A 19,490-nucleotide genomic window follows, 5' to 3' on the forward strand; every position below is an offset into this window, starting at 1 on the left:
AAAAAAAAAAAAAAAAAAAAAAAAAAAAAACCTGGGTGTTCAGGTAAAGGAATACACAAGACAGGGGTTCCCACAGTCCTGGCACAGATCTAAAAGGTGGGAGGCAGAAGGAGGTGTCTGGGGTGTCTGAGAAGACCAAAGAGGAACAGGAGGAGAGCGCGGGTGCCCTGTAGAAGGGACTCCTGCAGGCCAGGCTCAATCTCCGACAGCTCCACCCCGCTGGGGAGGGCAGAAGCTGCAGACAGACTGGATGTTCTGCTTGTCCCCATCCCGGTTTCCCCCCACTCCCACCCCACGCACCAGGACTGAGTCACCTGTCAGCACACCCACCCCTCCACGTGCACACACAAGTGAAGAGCGGAGAAAAGAGAAAAGACACCAGTGAAAGTGTCCTAAGTACAGATGGGAAGAGACACCAAAGAGAGTGTCCCAAAGTGTCTGCTTCTGGCTAGGGGCCTCTGTCCCTTGCCGGCACTGATGAGAGAGGCACCTGTGGGATTAAGAAGCCTTGGGCTCCAGGTGGGCCACATTGGTTCTGGGATGTCACTGGGAAGTCATACCAGAAAGGGCATCGTCTTTCCCTTCACTGAGACGACCGGGACAATGGGTGTGAAGGCCACAACTGCCTGGAGTTGCCACGTGACCTGGATTAACCCCAACCCAACCTCCACAGAGGATAACCTTGAACTCCTGACCCCTCTGGCTCAACCCTCTGGGAATGCAGGCATGTGCCACCATGCCCTGTTTTGTACAGTGCTGGGGACTTAATGCAGGGCAGCTAACAGCTCTCTTCGGCAGAAATTGAATTTTGTCTGTAGACTCGGGTTTGCACCTCTATCCGCCACCTAGTGGCAGGTACTCAAACTGCAATCACATTTCCCGGGCGAGGCAGAGGAGAGGGAATGTGGCCTTGGCCAAAGGCATTGCCTGTTTTCTTCTGGGCTCAGGCTGCTTCCGAGAAGGAGAACCCCCACACCACCCTCTTCTGCATCCAGTGGTGAAAAGGGAACAGGAAACGCCTGTGAAATTGGGGCTGAGGGATGAATTCCACCTCGGAGACTGCTGTCTCAGAGCAAGTGTCCCAGTGCAGAGAGGAGCCAAAGGGGAGTGTCCCTTGTGGAGGCCACATCTAGGGAGCCTGTGGGGTCCCACTCACATCCTCATTTCTTTCTGACAGGCATACTGGGCTCTCCTTCAAATGCCACACGGCGGAGAGCTGGCTGATATTCCGGATCTGAATGGAACACGAAGCCTTCTGGCCCAGGCGGAGCAGACCAAACTGAAGGGCTGGGACATCAATGACCAGGGCAGGTCCCTGAAACACCAGAGGGGGCCTGTCACTGCCTGCCTGGGAAGGGGCTGGGTTCTGCTACATACATACACACACACACACACACACACACACACACCCCGCCAACCTCTCCAGGCATTCCCAGCTGCCCAGTTCCCACCTGTTAGTACCTTAAAGGCGGCTTCAATGTGAAGCACCACTGGGCACGGCGAATCTTTGATCTCACACTGCAGGTCCTGGATGGTTGGGCCAGGGACTCCACCAGTTAGGTTTAACTCAAAATCTCCAACCTCACTGGGCTCTAGTGAAGAGGAGGACACTGAGGAGGAGGTCGGAGGTGGGCAAAGTTCCCTTCCAGACCAAGGCTGGCTCTGACCACAGGACAGCCAAGGTCCTGCATGCCCCTCCCACCCTGCATCCAGCCCCAGGCCGGCCACACCCTTCTGCGGGTGAACTACCTATCACACCCGTGCAGGGCTCCACCTCAATGATGTGGCAGTGGCTGATCCTGCCCCACGTGTATCTGATGGGTGACTTGCTGTTATTCCACATCTAGAAGACACAATGCCAGTGTGGGCTGCCTGGGTGCTGCCCTGGCACTTGACATGGATGTCAAATCAGAACCTGCTCAGGGACGATGGGCTCGCCGGACCCTCTGTAGCCATGGTCTCCCTACCCAAGAGGCACCTTGGCTCCACATCTTGCCCAAGTCCCGGGAATGAGTTCCATAGCCCTGACTTCAGAAGATTCCAGGGCTCTGGCGAGTCAAACAAGCCTGGTCCAGGAGTGGGAATCACTGCTGGCTCCACGTTGTGGCCTCCTGAGCTCAGGACAGCATCACCTGGGCCAGCTGAAGCTGGCAAGGGCGCTCCCTACCTTAAAGTCCTTCTTCACCGTGATGCCAATGTAGCTCTCGCCAGGGATGATGAGGGCATAAGGCTCTAAGAGGACCTGGAAGGGTTCCGTCGAGCCTTTCACCTCTATTTCCAGGACGATGACGTCATCCACGGAGTAGGAATAGTCCCCCAGGTTCTCCACCCCTGAGCTGAACACAAACCTGCTGTGAGTCCCTGCCTCTAGCCCCCTTGTCTGGGCTTGTGAACACAGAGTGCTCCCCTACCCTCAACCCTGCAGTGATAATGCCTCTGCTATGGCAGTGCAAAGTGACAGGAGAACAGCCTGGGGCCTGGACCCGTTACCTCTGGGAACCCAGGGCAGCCTCCAGACTGAGCCCTGGGCCCCATGCTCCCTGGAGACCCTACAGTGCTCATGAGCATCCGGGGGCGACCAGCTAGGCTGCCCAGGGGTAGCAGTGAGCCTCCCTTACCGAGGCTCACCCACTCACCTCAAGGGCTCAGGGACAGCTTCCAGAACCATTTGTAGTACGCTGTGGAAACACTTGAGCTGCAAGAGAAACGCAGTATGACACCTAGACTCGCCTTCTAGCCAGGCTGCCTGTCTGCAGGGAGCTAGGGGACGGGGCAGGGATTTCTCCGAGCCAGGAGTGGGGATGCGGTGGGGGGCTCTGAAAGGTGCACTGCTTCCCATTGTCCTCTCTACAGGGCAGGGACCTACCGGTCAGCAAAGAAAGCCCCAGTCCCCCAAGTCTGACGATGACTCCAATCAGCACCCTTGCTGTGTTTAAGATGCCAAACCCTTCTAGGGACAAGAGGTAGCCATACACGTAGTCTCTCAGACGCTCTAAAACAACAGCTCTGGCCCAGCTGGGTGCCATGCACCAGCACTCACTCAGGAGCCCAGGCCTTGCTTGTAGGGGATGTGGGGGATGGGTGGGGACTGTTAAGTGCTTTGAACTTGTGAAGTCACCAAGCAGAGGGCTGTGCTGCAGAGGGGACAAGAGGACAGAACCAGGAAGCAAGGTCTGCACACCACACCTGCATTCCAGCTATCCTCTGAGCTGCGCGCTGTACTCAGCGTGGCGCCCAGGTGCCTCATCAGGCCCAGCCGTGGTTTCCGGCGCCTTCAAGAACACGGGGGTTGGGACACACAAAAAGCTAATGAGCTCCTCGCTAACCTCGTGGGGCGAAAAGCTCAGGATGAACTCGTGGTCTGAGTGGGCCTCGAGGACGCCCTTCTCGGGAACGATGGAGAAGGCTGTCTCCCTGTCTGGGTGGCACTTGATGCTGTCTGAGTCGTGCTCCTCTCCGGGCATCAGAGGCTGCAGGTTGGGCTTCATGATCTGCCAGTGGAAGGCCAGCTCCACGTGCCTGCGGGAGCAACAGCGGCAGTGGGCAGTGGGCGGTGCATCCAAGGCCACGCCTCAGTCCCTGAGGCTCGTACCTTGTGATTGGTCTTCCCCTTTCCAGACAAAGAGTGACCAGGTCAGACTTCACGCTGTGGAGCTGAGGGCAGCTTAGGTAAGGACAGCAGGGGGTCCAGAGTGGAGACCTAAGAGTCCCCACCACAACCGCTGGAGTTTGAAGCCATGGTGAATCGGGGGACATGGGTAACATGAGATATCACACTCTATAGGAGTCCCTGAACATTCTCAAAAGTTCCCCTGACCACGTTTCTAGCTTTCCCATACACGCCACACCCTCGCCTTCTGCCTCCAGCTATGGCCTCCTGGGAGGATGGCTGTACTCAGAGAAGTGCCCATGGCTACCGACAGGACAATGCCAGCTCTGTAGCACCACAATGGACAGGACTGAAGGCATGCTGCTGGATGGTGGGATGGAGGGCGGTGCCCTCCTATCCATGTCCCAGGGCATCCCTGACTGGGAGGCTCAGTGAGGTCAAGGCTGATGGAATGGGATATTCAAAGGTTGGCCAAGGAAGGACCTGGCGGTGAGGGCCGAGCCAAAAGACCCTGCCTGGGATCTGAATGGCTTCCATGACATGGACACGGAATGTCCTCTCTGGAAAACTGTTCCTAGACCCGAACTCAGTGCCACAAAACGGGAATAGGAGAACATAGGAGACATGAAGTAGGAAGTGGAATTATGGGGAAGGAGAGGGGTCAATGCAGAAGAAGGACAGACACAGGCCAAATACACCAAAGCTGTTTAATAAAGCCTCGAGGAATCATTTTATGTTAACCTAAAATATATATACAATACACACACACACACACACACACACACGGTCTATTTATGTCTTAAAGGAAGTTAAGCTACTTGGGCTGGCAATGCTCTCCACAAGAACCATAGAATAACAACCCAGTCCCAGGTACAGGAAACCTCCTTCCAAATGCTTGGTCAGGGTAGTTCAGGTGATTCCCCAATTTAGATGATGGATGTGGCCCTTGGTCACCTCTCGGGGTTGAGATGGGCCCCTATTACTGGAGACACTGCACACTTGGGACACAGGACTGCCAGTTTGAGCTGAGCCTGACCTGAAAGCATCTTCCCTACGGTCTAGCTTCCATGGTTCCAGAAAATACCATGCAAGTTACCAAGGGAGGGGAGCAACTAAACCTTCAGTTGCAATTCTTACGAGCCGCAATGACCATCGTGGCAAGACAGGCATAGAGGTGAAGGAAGTCGAGGAGAACCAGTCCAGGCGAGCGTGGCTCTGGCAGGCCTTGCCCTTCTCTGCCATTCCCTCCGCCTGGCTAAAAGCTGTTAGACTACATTCCTAAAGCTAGCCACCAGGATCTAGTCCCTTATTTGGCCTATCCTTCCTGCTGAGGCTGACTACCAAGGTTCAGCTATCAAAACATTATAGTCCAGCAATCAAAATGTTTTCTTTTATAGGAGCTGCCGTGGTCATGGTGTCTCTTCACAGCAATAGAAACCCTAACTAAGACACATGGGGTTTCCCCTTTCTCCTAAGAGTCACATCTCTCTCCTCTCTATCCAGAAATAATCCTTTGCTGCCTCCCCACAAGACAATACCCCTGCCCCCTCTCCCTAGTCCTCAGTCTCTTGTCTTTGTCTCTCATTCCCTGCCCTTTGTCCCTCTGGGGCAAATAAACCTCCTTGGTGCTAAGAACTTGGTCTTGGGGCCCGGAGTTGATCCAATCCTTTCAGAAATGGCAACCAATAATTGTCTAATCAGCCTTAAAGTCCACTCCAGAGGAGGGAAATCACGTCAGGCTCTGAAGACCTAGCTGACTTCCTGGGGGTAGTGAGGTCATGGACCTCAGAAAGAATGTATTGGCGTTGCTTCACTAGACCAGCGTAATTCCTTACTAGCGTCCAAAACTTTTCCTTATCCCACAGGTGAGTGCAGCTCTCACTGAGCGGACGGGCGGAGGCCACCACAGAGCACCACAGCTGGACACACGCAGAGATCAGCACATCACGGTACCTTTACACCACAACTCCTGCATCTGTGCCTCAGGGAACATCGTGGGAGAGGAACGGAAAGACTGGGAGAGACAGAACACCAGCAAGTCTGCTGTGAGACAGTCTCTCCCAGACCGGAACAATGGTGGGGTGAGGACTTGCTAAAGTTGAAAGGGGGGAAGTTTAGAGGGTCCCACCCCTACACAAAGAACTATCAGCGGAGACTACTGACTGCTGGGGGAGGGAGAATTAGCCCCTCCCAGGGATAAGCTCCAGCGTGGGTTGTCCAATACAGTGTGGTCAAACAGGACTCAGCAGAACGTATTTAGATAGATTTGTGCATACACATACACACATACATATGTATATTATTTAACACTCAGAAACAAAGAAAAAGAGGTTATCAACTTGAGAGTGGCATTGGGTGTCGGAGGGGTTTGATGAAGCGTGGCTGGGAGAGGCTGGAGGTAGGAAAGGGGGGGGGAAGTATTATAATTCTATCTCAATTAAAAACAATGAAAGGAAACAAAACCACGTATCCATTCCTGGCTTAGTGTGGTGGAGGGGTTTCCAACGTACAGTGCCGTCCCACAGGGATGAGGACCGTACATGGCCACACTATCCAATACAGTAGCCAGCGGTTATCAGTGGCCACCAAGAACTTAAAATGCGGCTAATGCACTGGGGAGGTGCTTGTCATTGATTTCATTTTAATCAATTCAACTAGAAATAGCCAGCTGGGGAGATAGCTCATTGATAAAGCGTTTGTTGGGCAAGCAGGGGGACCTGAATGAGATCTCAGGATCCACTTAAGAAAATACAGAATCTCTGGGTATAAGACGGTCATGGTGGCGCAGGCCTTTGACAAACCAGCACTCAGAGGCAGAGGCAGACAGATCCCTGTAGATTTGAGGTGAGTTAAGGCCAAGCAAGGCTACAATAACAACAACAACAATAACAGCAACAACAAAAGCCAGGTGCAGTGGCACGCGCTTCTAATCCCAGTGCTGGGAAGTGGGAACTGAGCAGATCCTCCCGGCCTGCCAAGCCTAGGCCAACTGGTGATTTCCAGAACAATAATTCTTTCACAAAATACAAGGTGGTGGTGCCTGAATAACTAGAGCCAAGCTCACACCCATCACAACCCCACCAAAATGTACACCCAAACACGCACAACTCATACACACACACACACACCTCACACCCAGATGAATGGAAACAGTGTGATGGTTGCACCGTAGGCCACGTGAACCAGGATCCATGCAGTCTGGATCCATTCAGGGCTCCCAACCCCCTCTGACTCTTAGAAGGCCCTCTGACCTTTGAGGAACTCGGGGCTAGTTGAGGGAGGACCGGAGTTCTGTGTCAGTGACACACCAGGACCACTCACGTAGCATTTCTGATAATGAGCTGTTTCCTTGCGGTGGACTGGAGGTTTTCAGGCTCAAATCGGATAAAGTACTGGGCCGTTAAATCTCTCAGCTCTCCTGGGTCTGGCTCACTCTTTCCACCAGAAATATAGATCAGATCCAAAGCCACAAGCTGCCCAGTTCCTGACGAAGGAGAGTAGTGGGGTTTGTCAGGTATCACTAGGCTGAAGTCAGCACCCCGGGGCCACAGACTGCCATGGGACCCATGCAGCTGACCTTACTCGGGTCCCCAAAGCACACAGAAAGGGAAAGTTGGTCTTGAGCACCCATGAGACCCTCAGGTCTTCCCAGACCAAAGAGAGCCTTGCATGCAGCAGGCAGATACTCAGCTACTGAGTGGAGCTGGACAGACAAATGGAAGGAAGAGAAGGAAAGATGGATTGTGTGCATCTGGTACAATTCAGGAAAACGCCCTCCCCGACCTTGCAAAAAACTAGCAGTGTGACCGGTGCATGAGTCACAGAAGACTCTCAAAGATCAAAGTGGACTCAGAGGGAAAGAAGGAGAGATTGCACCTGTAACCTCAGCACCAGGAAAGCAGGGGAAGGAGGGTCAGGCATTCAAAGCGGCGTCACCCTCAGACCACCACCCTCCCCGTCAGGGCAACGAAGCAGCTCCTGGAGCCGCTTGCCCACCTGAGATAACCAGCTCGTGTGTCTGACAGTTGTCACACACGATGATGAAGGTCTCCTTCGCCTTTCCGAGGCCCGTTGGGAGAAACAAGACCTGGAGGAGAGAAAGGACGCATATTGTACAGGCTGACCAGGAAACACGGCCAGGACAGAGGGCTAGGTGTCACCTTCAGAGGTCTGCCCCTGAGGACCTGCTTCCGCCAGCAAGGCCTTCTGCCAGCGAGGCTCTGCGTCCTCTGGGAAATAGGGCCACCAGCTGAGGGACAGGACTGTGAAATAAGAACTTACTGGAGATGTTTCACGTTCAAACCACAATGCCCTGTATTGGCTTTTTTTTGTTTTGTTTTGTTTTTCGAGGCAGGGTTTCTCTGTGGCTTTGGAGCCTGTCCTGGAACTAGCTCTGTAAACCAGGCTGGTCTCGAACTCACAGAAATCCGCCTGTCTCTGCCTCCCGAGTGCTGGGATTAAAGGCGTGCGCCACCATCGCCTGGCCCTGTATCGGCTTTTTAAATTGATTTATTTAGTGGGGGGCGGGGAGTATGTGGGAGGGTTTGCCACAGCAGGAACGTGGAGCTCAGAGCACGACCTGAGGAAGTCACAAGCTGGCCGAACGCACCGCCCTGGAGACTGCCAGCACACACAGCTGTCTCGAGTCCGCCAGTGCCGGCACCGGGGGTGGAATGGTGTGGCGGTGAGCTATGAAGGCACAGACGGGGGACTCGATGTTGGGACGTCTGAGGAAACCACCAAGGGTGAGCATAAGGAACAGGTTTGGCTACCCACCTCCAGCAGTATGGCGAACCCTGGAGCCAGCTCAAACACCGAAGGCATGACTCCAAAGGGAGGCTGCTCCACAAAGCCAGTGGTGGCAACAGCCTAAAATAATAATAATTCAAAAAAGCAGAAGGTCACACAATGGTGTGGCAGAAATTGCAAAATCCAGCTTTTACACTGCAAACGCCTCCAAATATTAATTTTGCTGTCTGAGGGTTTTAAGGGTCCTCCAAGTGCCCCATCAGTGAGGAAACCAGGGCCCAGGCACCTTTGCCAGGCACTGGGTGAGGCTCCGGAGGTTAGGGGAGTGTAAGTCACTGAGAGCTGGGAAGCAATCCTACTGCCAAGTGCTCGGGACACAAGATTCACGAGAAGGGCTTCCCAGAATGCCTGGTCCTACCTGTGGTGGCCACTGCTTCTGCCTCTGTCCCTGACCACCCACCCCACCGAGTACTTCTCAGCTTCTGAGTCATGAGGACACCTCTCATCTTGGTAACAGAATTGTGGATTTCACATGAAACCTCTAGGCTCCGGGCACAGATTGGTGCTCATAAGACCCTACCCAGCAGCAGACGTGCCGGGAAGGGAGGTTTCTGGGACTGTCTCATATTCCTAGGCCAGAAGGCATGGGACAATCTACCCACCATAACAGAAACTACGGTGTACGTGTGATGTCTCTGGTGTCAGGCTGCGGCTACCTGGGCAGTGGGGAGCTGAGACAACAGGACAGAACTCTGCTCCTTGGTTGCATGGGGTCTCAGCAAAGAGCCCAGAGGTACACACGCTCTTGTGCAGTCTCAAACTTTCAGCGGTTGGTTCAAAACATACTGTGTGTATATACGTGTGTCTGTATTCATGCCTGTGGTGGTGCACATGTGTACATGTGTGTGCATGTGGAGGCCAGAGGACAGCTTCAAATATTGTCTTCCAACAACACTGTCTACCTTGTTTTTTGAGACAAGGTCTCTCACAGGCCTGGAAGTCACCATGTAGGCTAGGCTGACGGGCCAGCGAGAGCCAAGCTCGCTCTTTCTCACATCCTCAGAGTTATGCCAGCATGGCTTTTTTTTTTATATGTGTGTTTTGAGGCTCAAACAGGTTCTTCCACTTCACTCTCTGAACCATCTCTCCACCCCAAAACTATTTTTAAGTATGGTGCCAAATGAATACCAACAGAAGTCAACCAAAGCTGCCTGTCCTGTTCTCTCTCGTAATGCTCAGATCTGCTATAATAAAGCTAGGTGAAGTGAGACCATGTGGTCACCTTGGCGACCACATTACAAACAAGAGAGAGGCTGCATCTCACCCAGGATCGCACTGGTGTTCTAACCAGGAGCACACCCTAACCTTGAAACGTTTGTTCTCGGGCCACGGGCAGTTGAATCTGGAGGCCATGACGCTCTCCTTGTGTGAGTTTCTGGCCCCCTGCACTATGCAGCAGCCTCCTCCAGGGAGCTCACTTCCTTGGGTGGTTTCTGTTTTCCCCAGGGCGCAATCTGCGGCCACTCACCCGGAAACTTGGTGGCGGCCAGCTCTTTTGGGGCATGATGCAGAATTTGCCAACACTGAAGCCCACATTTTTGCAGACGAACCTGGTTATCTTCACTCCTCCGATGAGGCAGTAGCCGCAGTCCAGTACTGGTGACACTGCAGCCATGGGAACATGGGGCTGGTGAGATGGCTCAGCAGTAAGGGCGCTTGCTGCCAAGCCTGGTGACCTGGGTTCAATCCCCCGGATAGACACAGTGGAAGCAGGGACCCAATCCTACAAGTTGTCCTCTGACAACTGCGTGAACACCACGGTACATGTGCCCCCTCCCCACACACAAGTGTAACTAATAAATCTAACACAGATTTTAATTAAGAAAGGACAACACATTGCTCTGAGTGGGCCCTGCTGCCATTGTTCTTCTGAGGTACAGACAGAGCTCAGAGCACCCCCATACTGAGAAAGAAGGGTAAGTAGGGCATGCCCTGACCTCCCCCCCAACCGCCGTCCTCAGGATCTGTCCAAGGTGCTGCCAGGCCACATAGTCATAATCTTATGTGAGCCCCCAACAGGGTCTTGGGCATTGTAGAACAAATCAGGGAAAGTTGAGTTCCAGCTGAAGGGGATCATGCCTGAGAGGGACCAACTGAAGCTGATGTTCCTAAGGAAGCCAGCCTCCTGGCTCCCCAGCCTCAGGGTCAACACCTACAGAGACTTCTACCCTCCCCTACCACATCACAGAAGCAACCCTTGCAGACAGGAAAATGAAGGCCCACTGGTGTGGAAGCCGCTAGAAGGCTCCTTTCAGGACTTAAAGCCTCTACCCAAGAGATACAAGGTCTGTGCCCTTTCCGGGAAGTCCTTGGGTGCAGTCTGCCATAACAGGGGCTCCCCAGCCCTAATCGAATCCCACTGAAGATGCAATGTATACACTCACAGGTCAGCACTGGGGGCGGCCTCCGGGCCTGCAGGGGGATCACCAGTGAGTGGGCAGACTGGGTCTCGACCAAGATGAAATCATCAAAATCCCCGAGACAGTCTGGAATGAACTGGACAACATACTGGCAAATCATTCCCGGCGCCACCATTCCGCCTTTTCCTGGGAACATCCCTGTGTACAATAAAAGTGGCCAGTGAGGATGATGGACTAGCTGCCCATCAGGGCCTGGGCTGATCCACCTCAGAAATTATAGCGTTCATATTTCTGTCCGGTTGAGTATTCGCTCTGGAGGAAGAAGGCGCGCCCTGAGACTGGGGAACCCAGCATACAAGGCTTATGGGGCCCTCCATGAGGTTAGATAATCAGGGAGCAGCGCTCTGTGGAGCTGCCTGACAGCTGGGCGCTGAGCTCCAGGGACGCAGCTTTTGTGTGGTCACTTGCACTGGGATAGCACTCTTGGTGACACAGCTGCCTTCCGGTCACCTACAAGCACTTGTAAGTAACGCTTCATTTGTGATTCTGCATCCCCAGGGAACTCACTGGTTCGCCAAGTTCAGCTTGGTGGGAATGGTCCCTTGACTCTCTCACTGGGGCCCTTCTGGGGTGAAGAAATGTCGGCTCGTATCTTCCCAGGGAAAGTCACGCGGCAGACACGGACCAAAGCTGGGCCAGGCCAGTGGCAGAGCTGCCTAGGCACTAAGGTAACAGTATCGAGGCCCAAGGGGGAGGGAGATGACCTATTGAGATGGATGAGTCTGGCTCTATGGTAGTGGGATTATCTCGTGGGCAGCAGAGAGCTCCTTGAGATTTGAGCGTTTGAGCAGCCAGGGGGTTTTGTTTGGTTTTCTTCTTGGCTGGACATTTTCTCACTCTTCGCTCGGGCGGCTTTAGGTTTGTGCCCTCGTCCCTCAGCCTTCCAAGTGCTGGGGATACGAGTGGGAGCCACCACACCTGACCAAGACCTTGAGACCCAGCAGACACCTAAGCTGGGAGGCTGGCTGGAAGGTTGCCATGGTGATGCTAGCACTAAAAGGACCTGATGGAGTGTAGCCACAGTGTGAAGGGTGGGGATCTGGTGGACCCAGCGCACTGAGGGGAGTGACTCTGGGACCCTGAGGGGAGAGAGTGGCAGGCTGTGGGCTGAGCCTGAGGGGCCCCGGGGACTGCTGAAGAAGGCACGGACAGAGTTCAGGCCAGGGCCTGAGAGCCAGCTCCTCAGAGACCAGTGTCCAGACCTGCACATAGTCTTGAGGCAGTTGAGAGCGCTGCTGTAGTGATACTGTAGTGAATGAGCTTACCAAGTCCCAGAGCAAAGTACGGCGAGGACGGTGGGAGGACGCGCAGGTATCTGCTGGTCGCAGTGGTGTTCTGGAGAGTGATCACCATCTGTGCAAAGGTAGGGGGGAATCCCTTGGGTCATTCAATGAGGTCAGGACTGAGTGACTTTCTCTCTCTCTCTCTCTCTCTCTCTCTCTCTCTCTCTCTCTCTGCGTGCGTGTGCACATGCTTCTTAAGAGGTCAGAGGACAACTTGTAAGAGGCTGTTCTCTCCTACCGCGTGGCTTCTGTGATAGAACTCAGGCTACCAGGTTTGGTGGCCAGCGCCTTTATCCGCTGAGCCATCTCACCACCCTGATTCCAATGGTTTGGGAAGGAAGAGGGTTCACACGTTGGTACATACTGAAGAAGGGTGACAGGTACATGAGGGATTCGTTTTACTCGTCTATTACTTTTATTTGGGGACAATTGCATAGTAAAATTAAAATGCAAAGCCAGGTACGGTGCCATACACTTGTATTCCCAGCACTTGAGAAGCCAAGGCCAAAGGATTGCCATGAGTTTTGGGCCAGCCTGGGTTATGTAGTGAGTAGTAGACCAGAGTAAGACCCTGTCTGAGGAAGGTTTTTAAAGCCTTCCTTCTTCAGTTAAAACACAAAGTCAAATGAGAACTGGAGCCAGTGCAACGTGTCTTCCTGATATTTAAAGTGGTAGCTGCAGCTGTCCTGACTGTCAGGGCTCAAGAACCCAGCAGGGACCCAGATCTGTCATTTAAGTCCCTTTAGACAAAACAGCACAGTGTTTACGCAAAACCTGCTGTGGTGGCTCTTTTCAAATGACAACCTGACACAACCTAAGATGACCTGGGAAGGGTCTTAGTGCGGGCTTATTTAGATCCGGTTGGCCGGGGGGGGGGGGGGGGGGGGGNGGGGGGGGGGGGGGGGGGGGGGGGGGGGGGGGGGGGGACTGTCTTTATTGTTAGTTGATGAAGGGAGACCCGGCCTGTTGGGTGGCACTATTCCCTAGGCAGGGGATCGTGAACGGTAGAGGAAAGGAGCCGGCTAGACGAAAGCAAGCAGGCAACCTGCGCCACTAGGCCTGCTGCTCACACAGGTGCTGACGATCCAGACGCCAGTTCTCACGCTTGCATAGCCAGCGCCTTACCCACCGGGTCATTTCCCAGCCTGCACACTATTGAGACAGGGTTTCTCTGTAGCTTTGGAGCCTGTCCAGGAACTAGCTCTTGTAGACCAGGTTGGCCTTGAACACACAGAGATCCACCTGCCTCTGCCTCCCGAATGCTGGGATTAAAGACATGTGCCACCATCGCCCGGCTCTACACACTATTTTTACATCATAAATCCATGTTTGTATCTCCACCACAATCCAGCATCAACAAATTCATTCTTGCCTCCCCTCTTTCCTTATTTATAAATGCCTGCAGCTGTAAGACATGCTATCCTCATTCACATATACATAGAAATTCATATATTGTTTTTAGGACTTATTTTTTAATTATGAGTATGTGTGCATGTGTCTGTGTGTGTGTGCACATGTGAGTGTGGGCGTCTGTGGAGGTCAGAGACATTGGGATCCCTCGGAGCTAGAGTTACAGGCAGTGTGAGCTACCTGGAGTCTGGGATTCAATCTCTGGAAGATCTTTAGTGGTCTAACTGCTGATCATCTCTCGGGCCCTGTTTTGTTCTTGAAGACAAGGTCTCACATAGCCTAGCCTGGCATCTGATATCCCATGTAGCTGAGGGTCGCATGGGACTCTCCCCTCCCCCTCCCAAGTACACCGTCTCACCCAGTTTATCATTTATTTTTAAGGTCCAGTGTGGCCGGGCGGTGGTGGCGCACACCTTTAATCCCAGCACTCGGGAGGCAGAGACAGGCGGATCTCTGTGAGTTCGAGGCCAGCCTGGTCTACCAGAGCTAGTTCCAGGACAGGAACCAAAGACACAGAGAAACCCTGTCTCAAAGAACCAAAAAAAAAAAAAAAGGGTCCTGTGTGCTAGGGATACTTAACGATGTGCTGTGTATGCCTCCCTGAACATAATCCAGAGGAGACACCGTAGAGGAAGCTGACAGCGACCAGCTGCTGAAGCCGGGCGACAGCAATGGGCATTAGTCTTTCCCCAGCTCTAGTGTATAGCTCAGAAATTCCGCCACGGAAAGCAAGATTTCTACCTCGTAAACTGGTCCAATCTCATAGTCTGTGAAAAATCCAACTGACGGTTTAGCCAGAAACACAGGGGTATCCGCACAGCTGTGGGAGTGAGAGGGAAAAAATGGCGTGAGTATCTGTCTGACCCACACAAAGCAGTGACTGATCTGTTCATAAGGGGGGGGGGGAGTGGCGGCATGCTCCCATAATCCCAGCTCCTGGGACGTAGAGGCAGAACCCCAGAAATGCAAGGCCAGCCTCAGTTACTCCACTCCCTCTCTCAAAAAAGCCAAAAATAAAGAAATATCTACACCACCAAAGGTCAAAGGTGTACACGAGCTGTTCCCTGGGTTTGCTGGCTGGTGTTTACTAAGCAGGTTATAGTGTATTTTAGGGCTGGCGATCGCTCAGCAGCTAAGAGCATGTCCTGCTCTTGTAGAGGGCCCAGGCTTGGTTTCCTGTACCCGCATCGTCAGCTCTCAACCACCTGAGAGGATTAGCTGAAGAGGAGAGGCTCATGGTGAATGTGGGCACTATCGTCCCACAGGCTGGGGCACTAAAACGGAAAGAAAGGGGCAAAGGCGGGAAGCCGGCCGAACAACCCTTTCCCCGTGCCTAACGACCACAAAGTGAACTGCTCTGGTCTACATCCTCCTGGCCATGACTGATTCAACTCTCTGAACCCTGAGACAAAATCAACCTTCCTTTCCCATGTTGTTTTCGTTAGGTATTTCATCACAGTGACGATAAAAGTAACCAATGCATTGTGGAAAGGTCACATGACTACGGACTCCCGGTCCAGTTCATTCTGGTGCACATAAGAAGCCCACAGCAGCCCCAGGGTTCTAGTCCACTATTTCTGACTCTTGATAGGTGAGAAAGCCATAAGCCTGGGCCTCTGGGGGTCAAAGGCCATACCTGTGGGTTACCCTGAAGATGTGTTTCGGAGACACTGCCTTGACTTGCCAAAGTCTAGGGACCTCCTTAGACCGACACAGAACCTTCCCACCTCACTCTATGGGTCAAAGTCCCTGGGACTCTAAGAGAAGAACGCACCTCCATTCCGGCTCCGCACTCAGGGAGCCTCCTCTTCTCGCTGGCCTCCTTGAAGAGACTATTAGAGACTTGCCTCCATGTGGTGTGTTAGGTGGGAAAAAACGTGGGTTTTTTAGGAAATGATTCCGATTCTCCATCCTGGCGAGCAGCAGTCTCTCCAGGTCCCTCTGCGGTACCCGGAGGTGTTTCATCCACTTCTTGTTCTGTGGTGTGCTGGCCTTCTGCAAAGCCCATGAAAGTACAGTTACTAACAAGCAAGGGGATAGCAAAGGGACAGCCAACCAGTGCTCACTCAGGGCTCATAGGGCCGGCTTTCTTTCTGCCACCTCCCTTTCCGCCACCTCCCTGCACCCCGCTGTCCTACACCGCTGTCCTATGCCGTTAGGGTCTGACCTTGACAGTGTCTTTGGGCCTTTGTCTGGCCTTAGACACTGAGGTAAAGCTGTCTGTGGTATACTCAAACTCGTCAAATTCAACAAGCTTCCTGCAGGACTCTTCAGCCTTCCTGTCCTTGGCCTTTAGCATCAAACGCTTCTCACAGCTAAATGTCAGTTTTGAACATCCAGGGATAGAGGTGCCTATGGCACCAAGGAAACACACATGTTAGCTATACCACAGCAAGGAAGTGGATACTTCTAAGGAGACCCCATAAAACCAGAGCCACCGTCGGGTCCTATTCTCTTCTAAGTGTTCACAACACCAAATGTTACGATTCAGCGTATGAGTAGTTCCTGGTACTTATTCCACACATTTGAGACAGGACTAGGGGTTAAAATATCTTTCTGTTTTCCAGCATGGTCAATTAACAGAAGCAAGCAGACCATTACTAAACATGTACCCCAAGTGTGAGCAGCTCTTCCAAAGCCTCACGTGAGGAAGCAGCATCATGTTAGTTTTTATATCTCTATATATATCCTGCCCCCCAAGGCTGGATGAAGACCTCTGTGGCTAGCGAGGGTGTAACAAAACACCTAGACACACATTTTACACAACACACACTAAGCCTTCAGGGAGCGAGTGTTATCCTTATTTACCTGACAGGCGGAGAGTATCCAACTATAAAACACTAAACGGCGCAGCCTCTTGGCACAGCTGATTCTGCCACTGTGTTCTGTCTTTCTCTCTGTGTTCTCTTTTTCATACTGCCACCCTCGGGTCCCTGGACCTGAATCTTCCCACCCCAAACAGGGGCAGCTGCAAAGCTCCAAACAGATCACCGCAGTGTCCCAGGCCCTGGGGCTGCTGGGAGCTTGCCTTTCCAGCCTGGCACGGTTAAACAGGGCTGATGCTGGCACACAGGATTCGTGGTGACCCTTAGAAAATCTGCCTCCTTGTGTAGGCCTGCACACAGCTCCCTACCGTTTACTCTCAGGTCTTGCCTTCTGATTAGAGGAAGCTGGCCCCAGCATCACAGTCTCCCCCCCCCCCCACGTCTTCCACTCCCTCATTGTCCCCTAGCCCATCCTTTGTATTCTCAATATTTGAAAAAGCTACTCTTTTTTTTCCTGAGTGGGGAAGACCCTGGTTCACTCAGCCTGCATCAGGAATTCGATCATTCGTTTACCTGAGTCTCCAGACCCTACCCCTTGTTGATGCATTCAACTACACCTAAACATTTTTGGATTTCTAGGTGCTGGACAGCCAACAAGGGCATCAAATCCCATGTGGGGGAGATGCGACTTTCGCCTTGAAAGCACTGAGCTAGTGAAGAAGAGACAACTCAGACGAGACCAGTCCAAAATGCTGAACAACTAAAGGAAAGGAGGGAAAGCCAGGCATGAGGAAATAGCAGCAAGGGTGGATGAGGTGGGTCTGCTACCGCGGGATGCCCCTGCAGCTCCTGCAGGATGCCCCTGCAGCTACCGCGGGATGCCCTGTAGCTCCCCCAGGATGCCCCTGCAGCTACTGCGGGATGCCCCTGTAGCTCCTGCAGGATGCCCCTGCAGCTACCACGGGATGCCCCTGTAGCTCCCCCAGGATGCCCCTGCAGCTACTGCGGGATGCCCCTGCAGCTACCACGGGATGCCCCTGTAGCTCCCCTGGGATGCCCCTGCAGCCACGGCAGCATGCCCCTGCCCCCTACCACGGTGTTTGAGGACAGATACCTTTGGGTGCTGAGCAAAAAGGCACAGGGTCATTGTAGTAGTCCTCTACGCTGATTAGGCGGTGTTTCTGCAGCAGCTCGCTGTCTACACACCACCGGAAGACTGTCTTCACTGCAGAGAAGGGGACGGGACAAAGGCGTTTAGGCCAGACCCAGGGAGAAGCAGCCGAACCCAAGCCTCTGGGGTCCACACCTCCACTTCCCCACCAAATTCTTAGAGCTGTGATGATGAAACTGAGATTTTAGAAATAACGATCGAAGGTTTCTCAGCCACTCAGTCCAGGTCAACAACTGGGCAAAGCTGTGCAGGGGGTTATTGAGGTAAACTACTCTACATGGAGTCCCGGATGACGTAAGACAAAGTATCGTCAACACCAGTCCTTCACCCTTCCTTGTATGCCTGCTCTTTGCAATGTCACTAGAAACAGTGTTACTGATGAACCCAGGCTTGACCAGGTGTTTCCGGGTTGGTGGAAAAGAACTGGAAAAGCACACATAAGTACCAAAGCAGCAAGTTTTATTTAAAGAGACAGTACAGGACGCACACACAGGGCTACTTGAGCTAGAGTGCCCAAGTGGCTCGGTATTGTTTGGGGCTTCTTTTTATGAAGTCCAGGAGGACGTGTTGGTGGCTAGCGGGTGTCCTGTGAGTGGGTCTGTTTTCATTGATAGACTTGGGTTATGGAAGCTTTTCTTCACTGTGCACGTCCTTTCCCGTGATGTGTCTGATTTTTAGCGTATGTATGCCTAACTATGCATTTGAGCAAGATGGTCCATGGGAAATTTCGCTCCGAGGACAATTAGCCTTACTGCACATGCACCCAATACTGTCACAGGTAGCCTTTCGTTCTTGGACGTGTCCCACGACACATGTGGCAGCGGGGAATTATTGTTGTGGGGACAACTTATTGCACTGTTCGAAGTGGGGTGTACAGTGCAGCTTGAAGAAGGTGGAAGTCTCGGGTTGCTCGTTGTCAGCGCTCACCCTGAGCAAGAGTTCTGAATGGCTGGGTGTTCCCTATGCTTCCTGTCTCTCCACCTGTGGCTCTGATGGCAGTAAGAGCTCAAGATGTGCTTGCACGGTGAGCTCCGGCCATCAACAGAGAAGAGCTTCCTTGCGCCTTCATCTCAGACACCAGCAGAAAAGCCACATGGAGAACAGCTGAGCCCAGTCTATAGCAAGCAATAAACACGGTGTCAGCTGACTGCCACTGACCTGGTGACACACCAGAGAAAGTCATCTCAGGAGCGGGAGTCGGTGTTTGTGGCTGAGTCAAGAAATAGAGTAAGCACACCCATATGTAATTTACTCATATATAAATTATAGCACTAGTGTCTAGAAACATTAACTAGAAATGGAAGGCAAGTGGTGTGAGGGAGATGCCATATCTCTCTGGGAATGAGAGAAGGGTTTTGTTAAAAGGACCTGCACTGTAATTTGGCTACATTGGTTTGTTTGTTGTGTGTTGGAGGAGCGCAGGTAGGTGCCACGGCACCTGTGCGGAGTCGGAGGACAAGCGGCAGGTGCCCACTGTTCTGCTTCTACCACACAGGTTCCGAGGATTGAACTCCAGTTGTGAGGCTTGGCAGCAAGTGCCTTTACCCGCTGAGCCATCCTGCCAGATTCGTACGGTAGAAGAGCTAGAGAAGTAGCTAGAGAAGGCCTGCCGGTTCCCATGTCCCTCTGCCCCGTGCGTGCACAGCTTTCCCCAGTGCTGGCATCCACAGGACAGCACACTTGCTACGCACAATGAGCTTACATTGGCCTAGCGCCATCACACAAAGTCCATATCTTCAGGATGTCTGTATTTAAACAAGTCTGTAATGCTAGGTGTGGGGGGAGCCTTCCTGTGCTGTATTACACGTTCCTTTAGGGGCTGGGGATGTAGCTCAGTGGGTGGAGTAATGGCCTAGCATGCATTAAGCCCGGGGGCCATCCCCAGCACCCAGTGAAGAAGGAATACCCGCTTCTGCCCTCATGGGTGCTGACAAGGATCCCGAGATTTGGCCTAAAGTTAACCACCAGAGCCTGAAGCAGAAGCAGACAGAAAGGATGGCATACAGGATATTACAGGCTAAG

The 19,490-nt window shown here is 52.9% G+C and overlaps 1 protein-coding gene across 4 annotated transcripts in view; it reads right to left on the reverse strand.

The window, feature by feature from the left end:
* Dlec1 (DLEC1 cilia and flagella associated protein) overlaps positions 1–19,490 on the reverse strand; it is a 40,188-nt gene that overhangs the window by 15,617 nt on the left and 5,081 nt on the right. For 3 of the 4 annotated variants that reach the window (XR_007591545.1, XM_050141633.1, XM_050141632.1), the window contains exons 3-18: positions 17,412–17,522; positions 15,700–15,884; positions 15,307–15,527; positions 14,274–14,352; positions 12,105–12,192; positions 10,804–10,977; positions 9,888–10,024; positions 8,387–8,479; positions 7,607–7,697; positions 6,932–7,094; positions 3,327–3,519; positions 2,637–2,695; positions 2,168–2,336; positions 1,750–1,843; positions 1,462–1,592; positions 1,157–1,315 (exon numbers count right to left, since the gene is read on the reverse strand). Coding sequence is in view for 3 of the 4 variants with exons in the window: in XM_050141633.1 (XP_049997590.1) it covers positions 1,157–1,315; positions 1,462–1,592; positions 1,750–1,843; positions 2,168–2,336; positions 2,637–2,695; positions 3,327–3,519; positions 6,932–7,094; positions 7,607–7,697; positions 8,387–8,479; positions 9,888–10,024; positions 10,804–10,977; positions 12,105–12,192; positions 14,274–14,352; positions 15,307–15,527; positions 15,700–15,884; positions 17,412–17,522 (2,147 nt within the window). In the remaining variant the exon portion in view is untranslated. The remainder of the gene's footprint in view (positions 1–1,156; positions 1,316–1,461; positions 1,593–1,749; positions 1,844–2,167; positions 2,337–2,636; positions 2,696–3,326; positions 3,520–6,931; positions 7,095–7,606; positions 7,698–8,386; positions 8,480–9,887; positions 10,025–10,803; positions 10,978–12,104; positions 12,193–14,273; positions 14,353–15,306; positions 15,528–15,699; positions 15,885–17,411; positions 17,523–19,490) is intronic. The other variant, XM_050141635.1, reaches the window with a different exon arrangement.

Source organism: Alexandromys fortis, unplaced genomic scaffold (genome assembly GCF_014885135.2).
Source record: "Alexandromys fortis isolate MF-2015 unplaced genomic scaffold, M_Fortis_MF-2015_v1.1 scaffold_44, whole genome shotgun sequence".
Taxonomy (NCBI): Eukaryota; Metazoa; Chordata; class Mammalia; order Rodentia; family Cricetidae; genus Alexandromys; species Alexandromys fortis.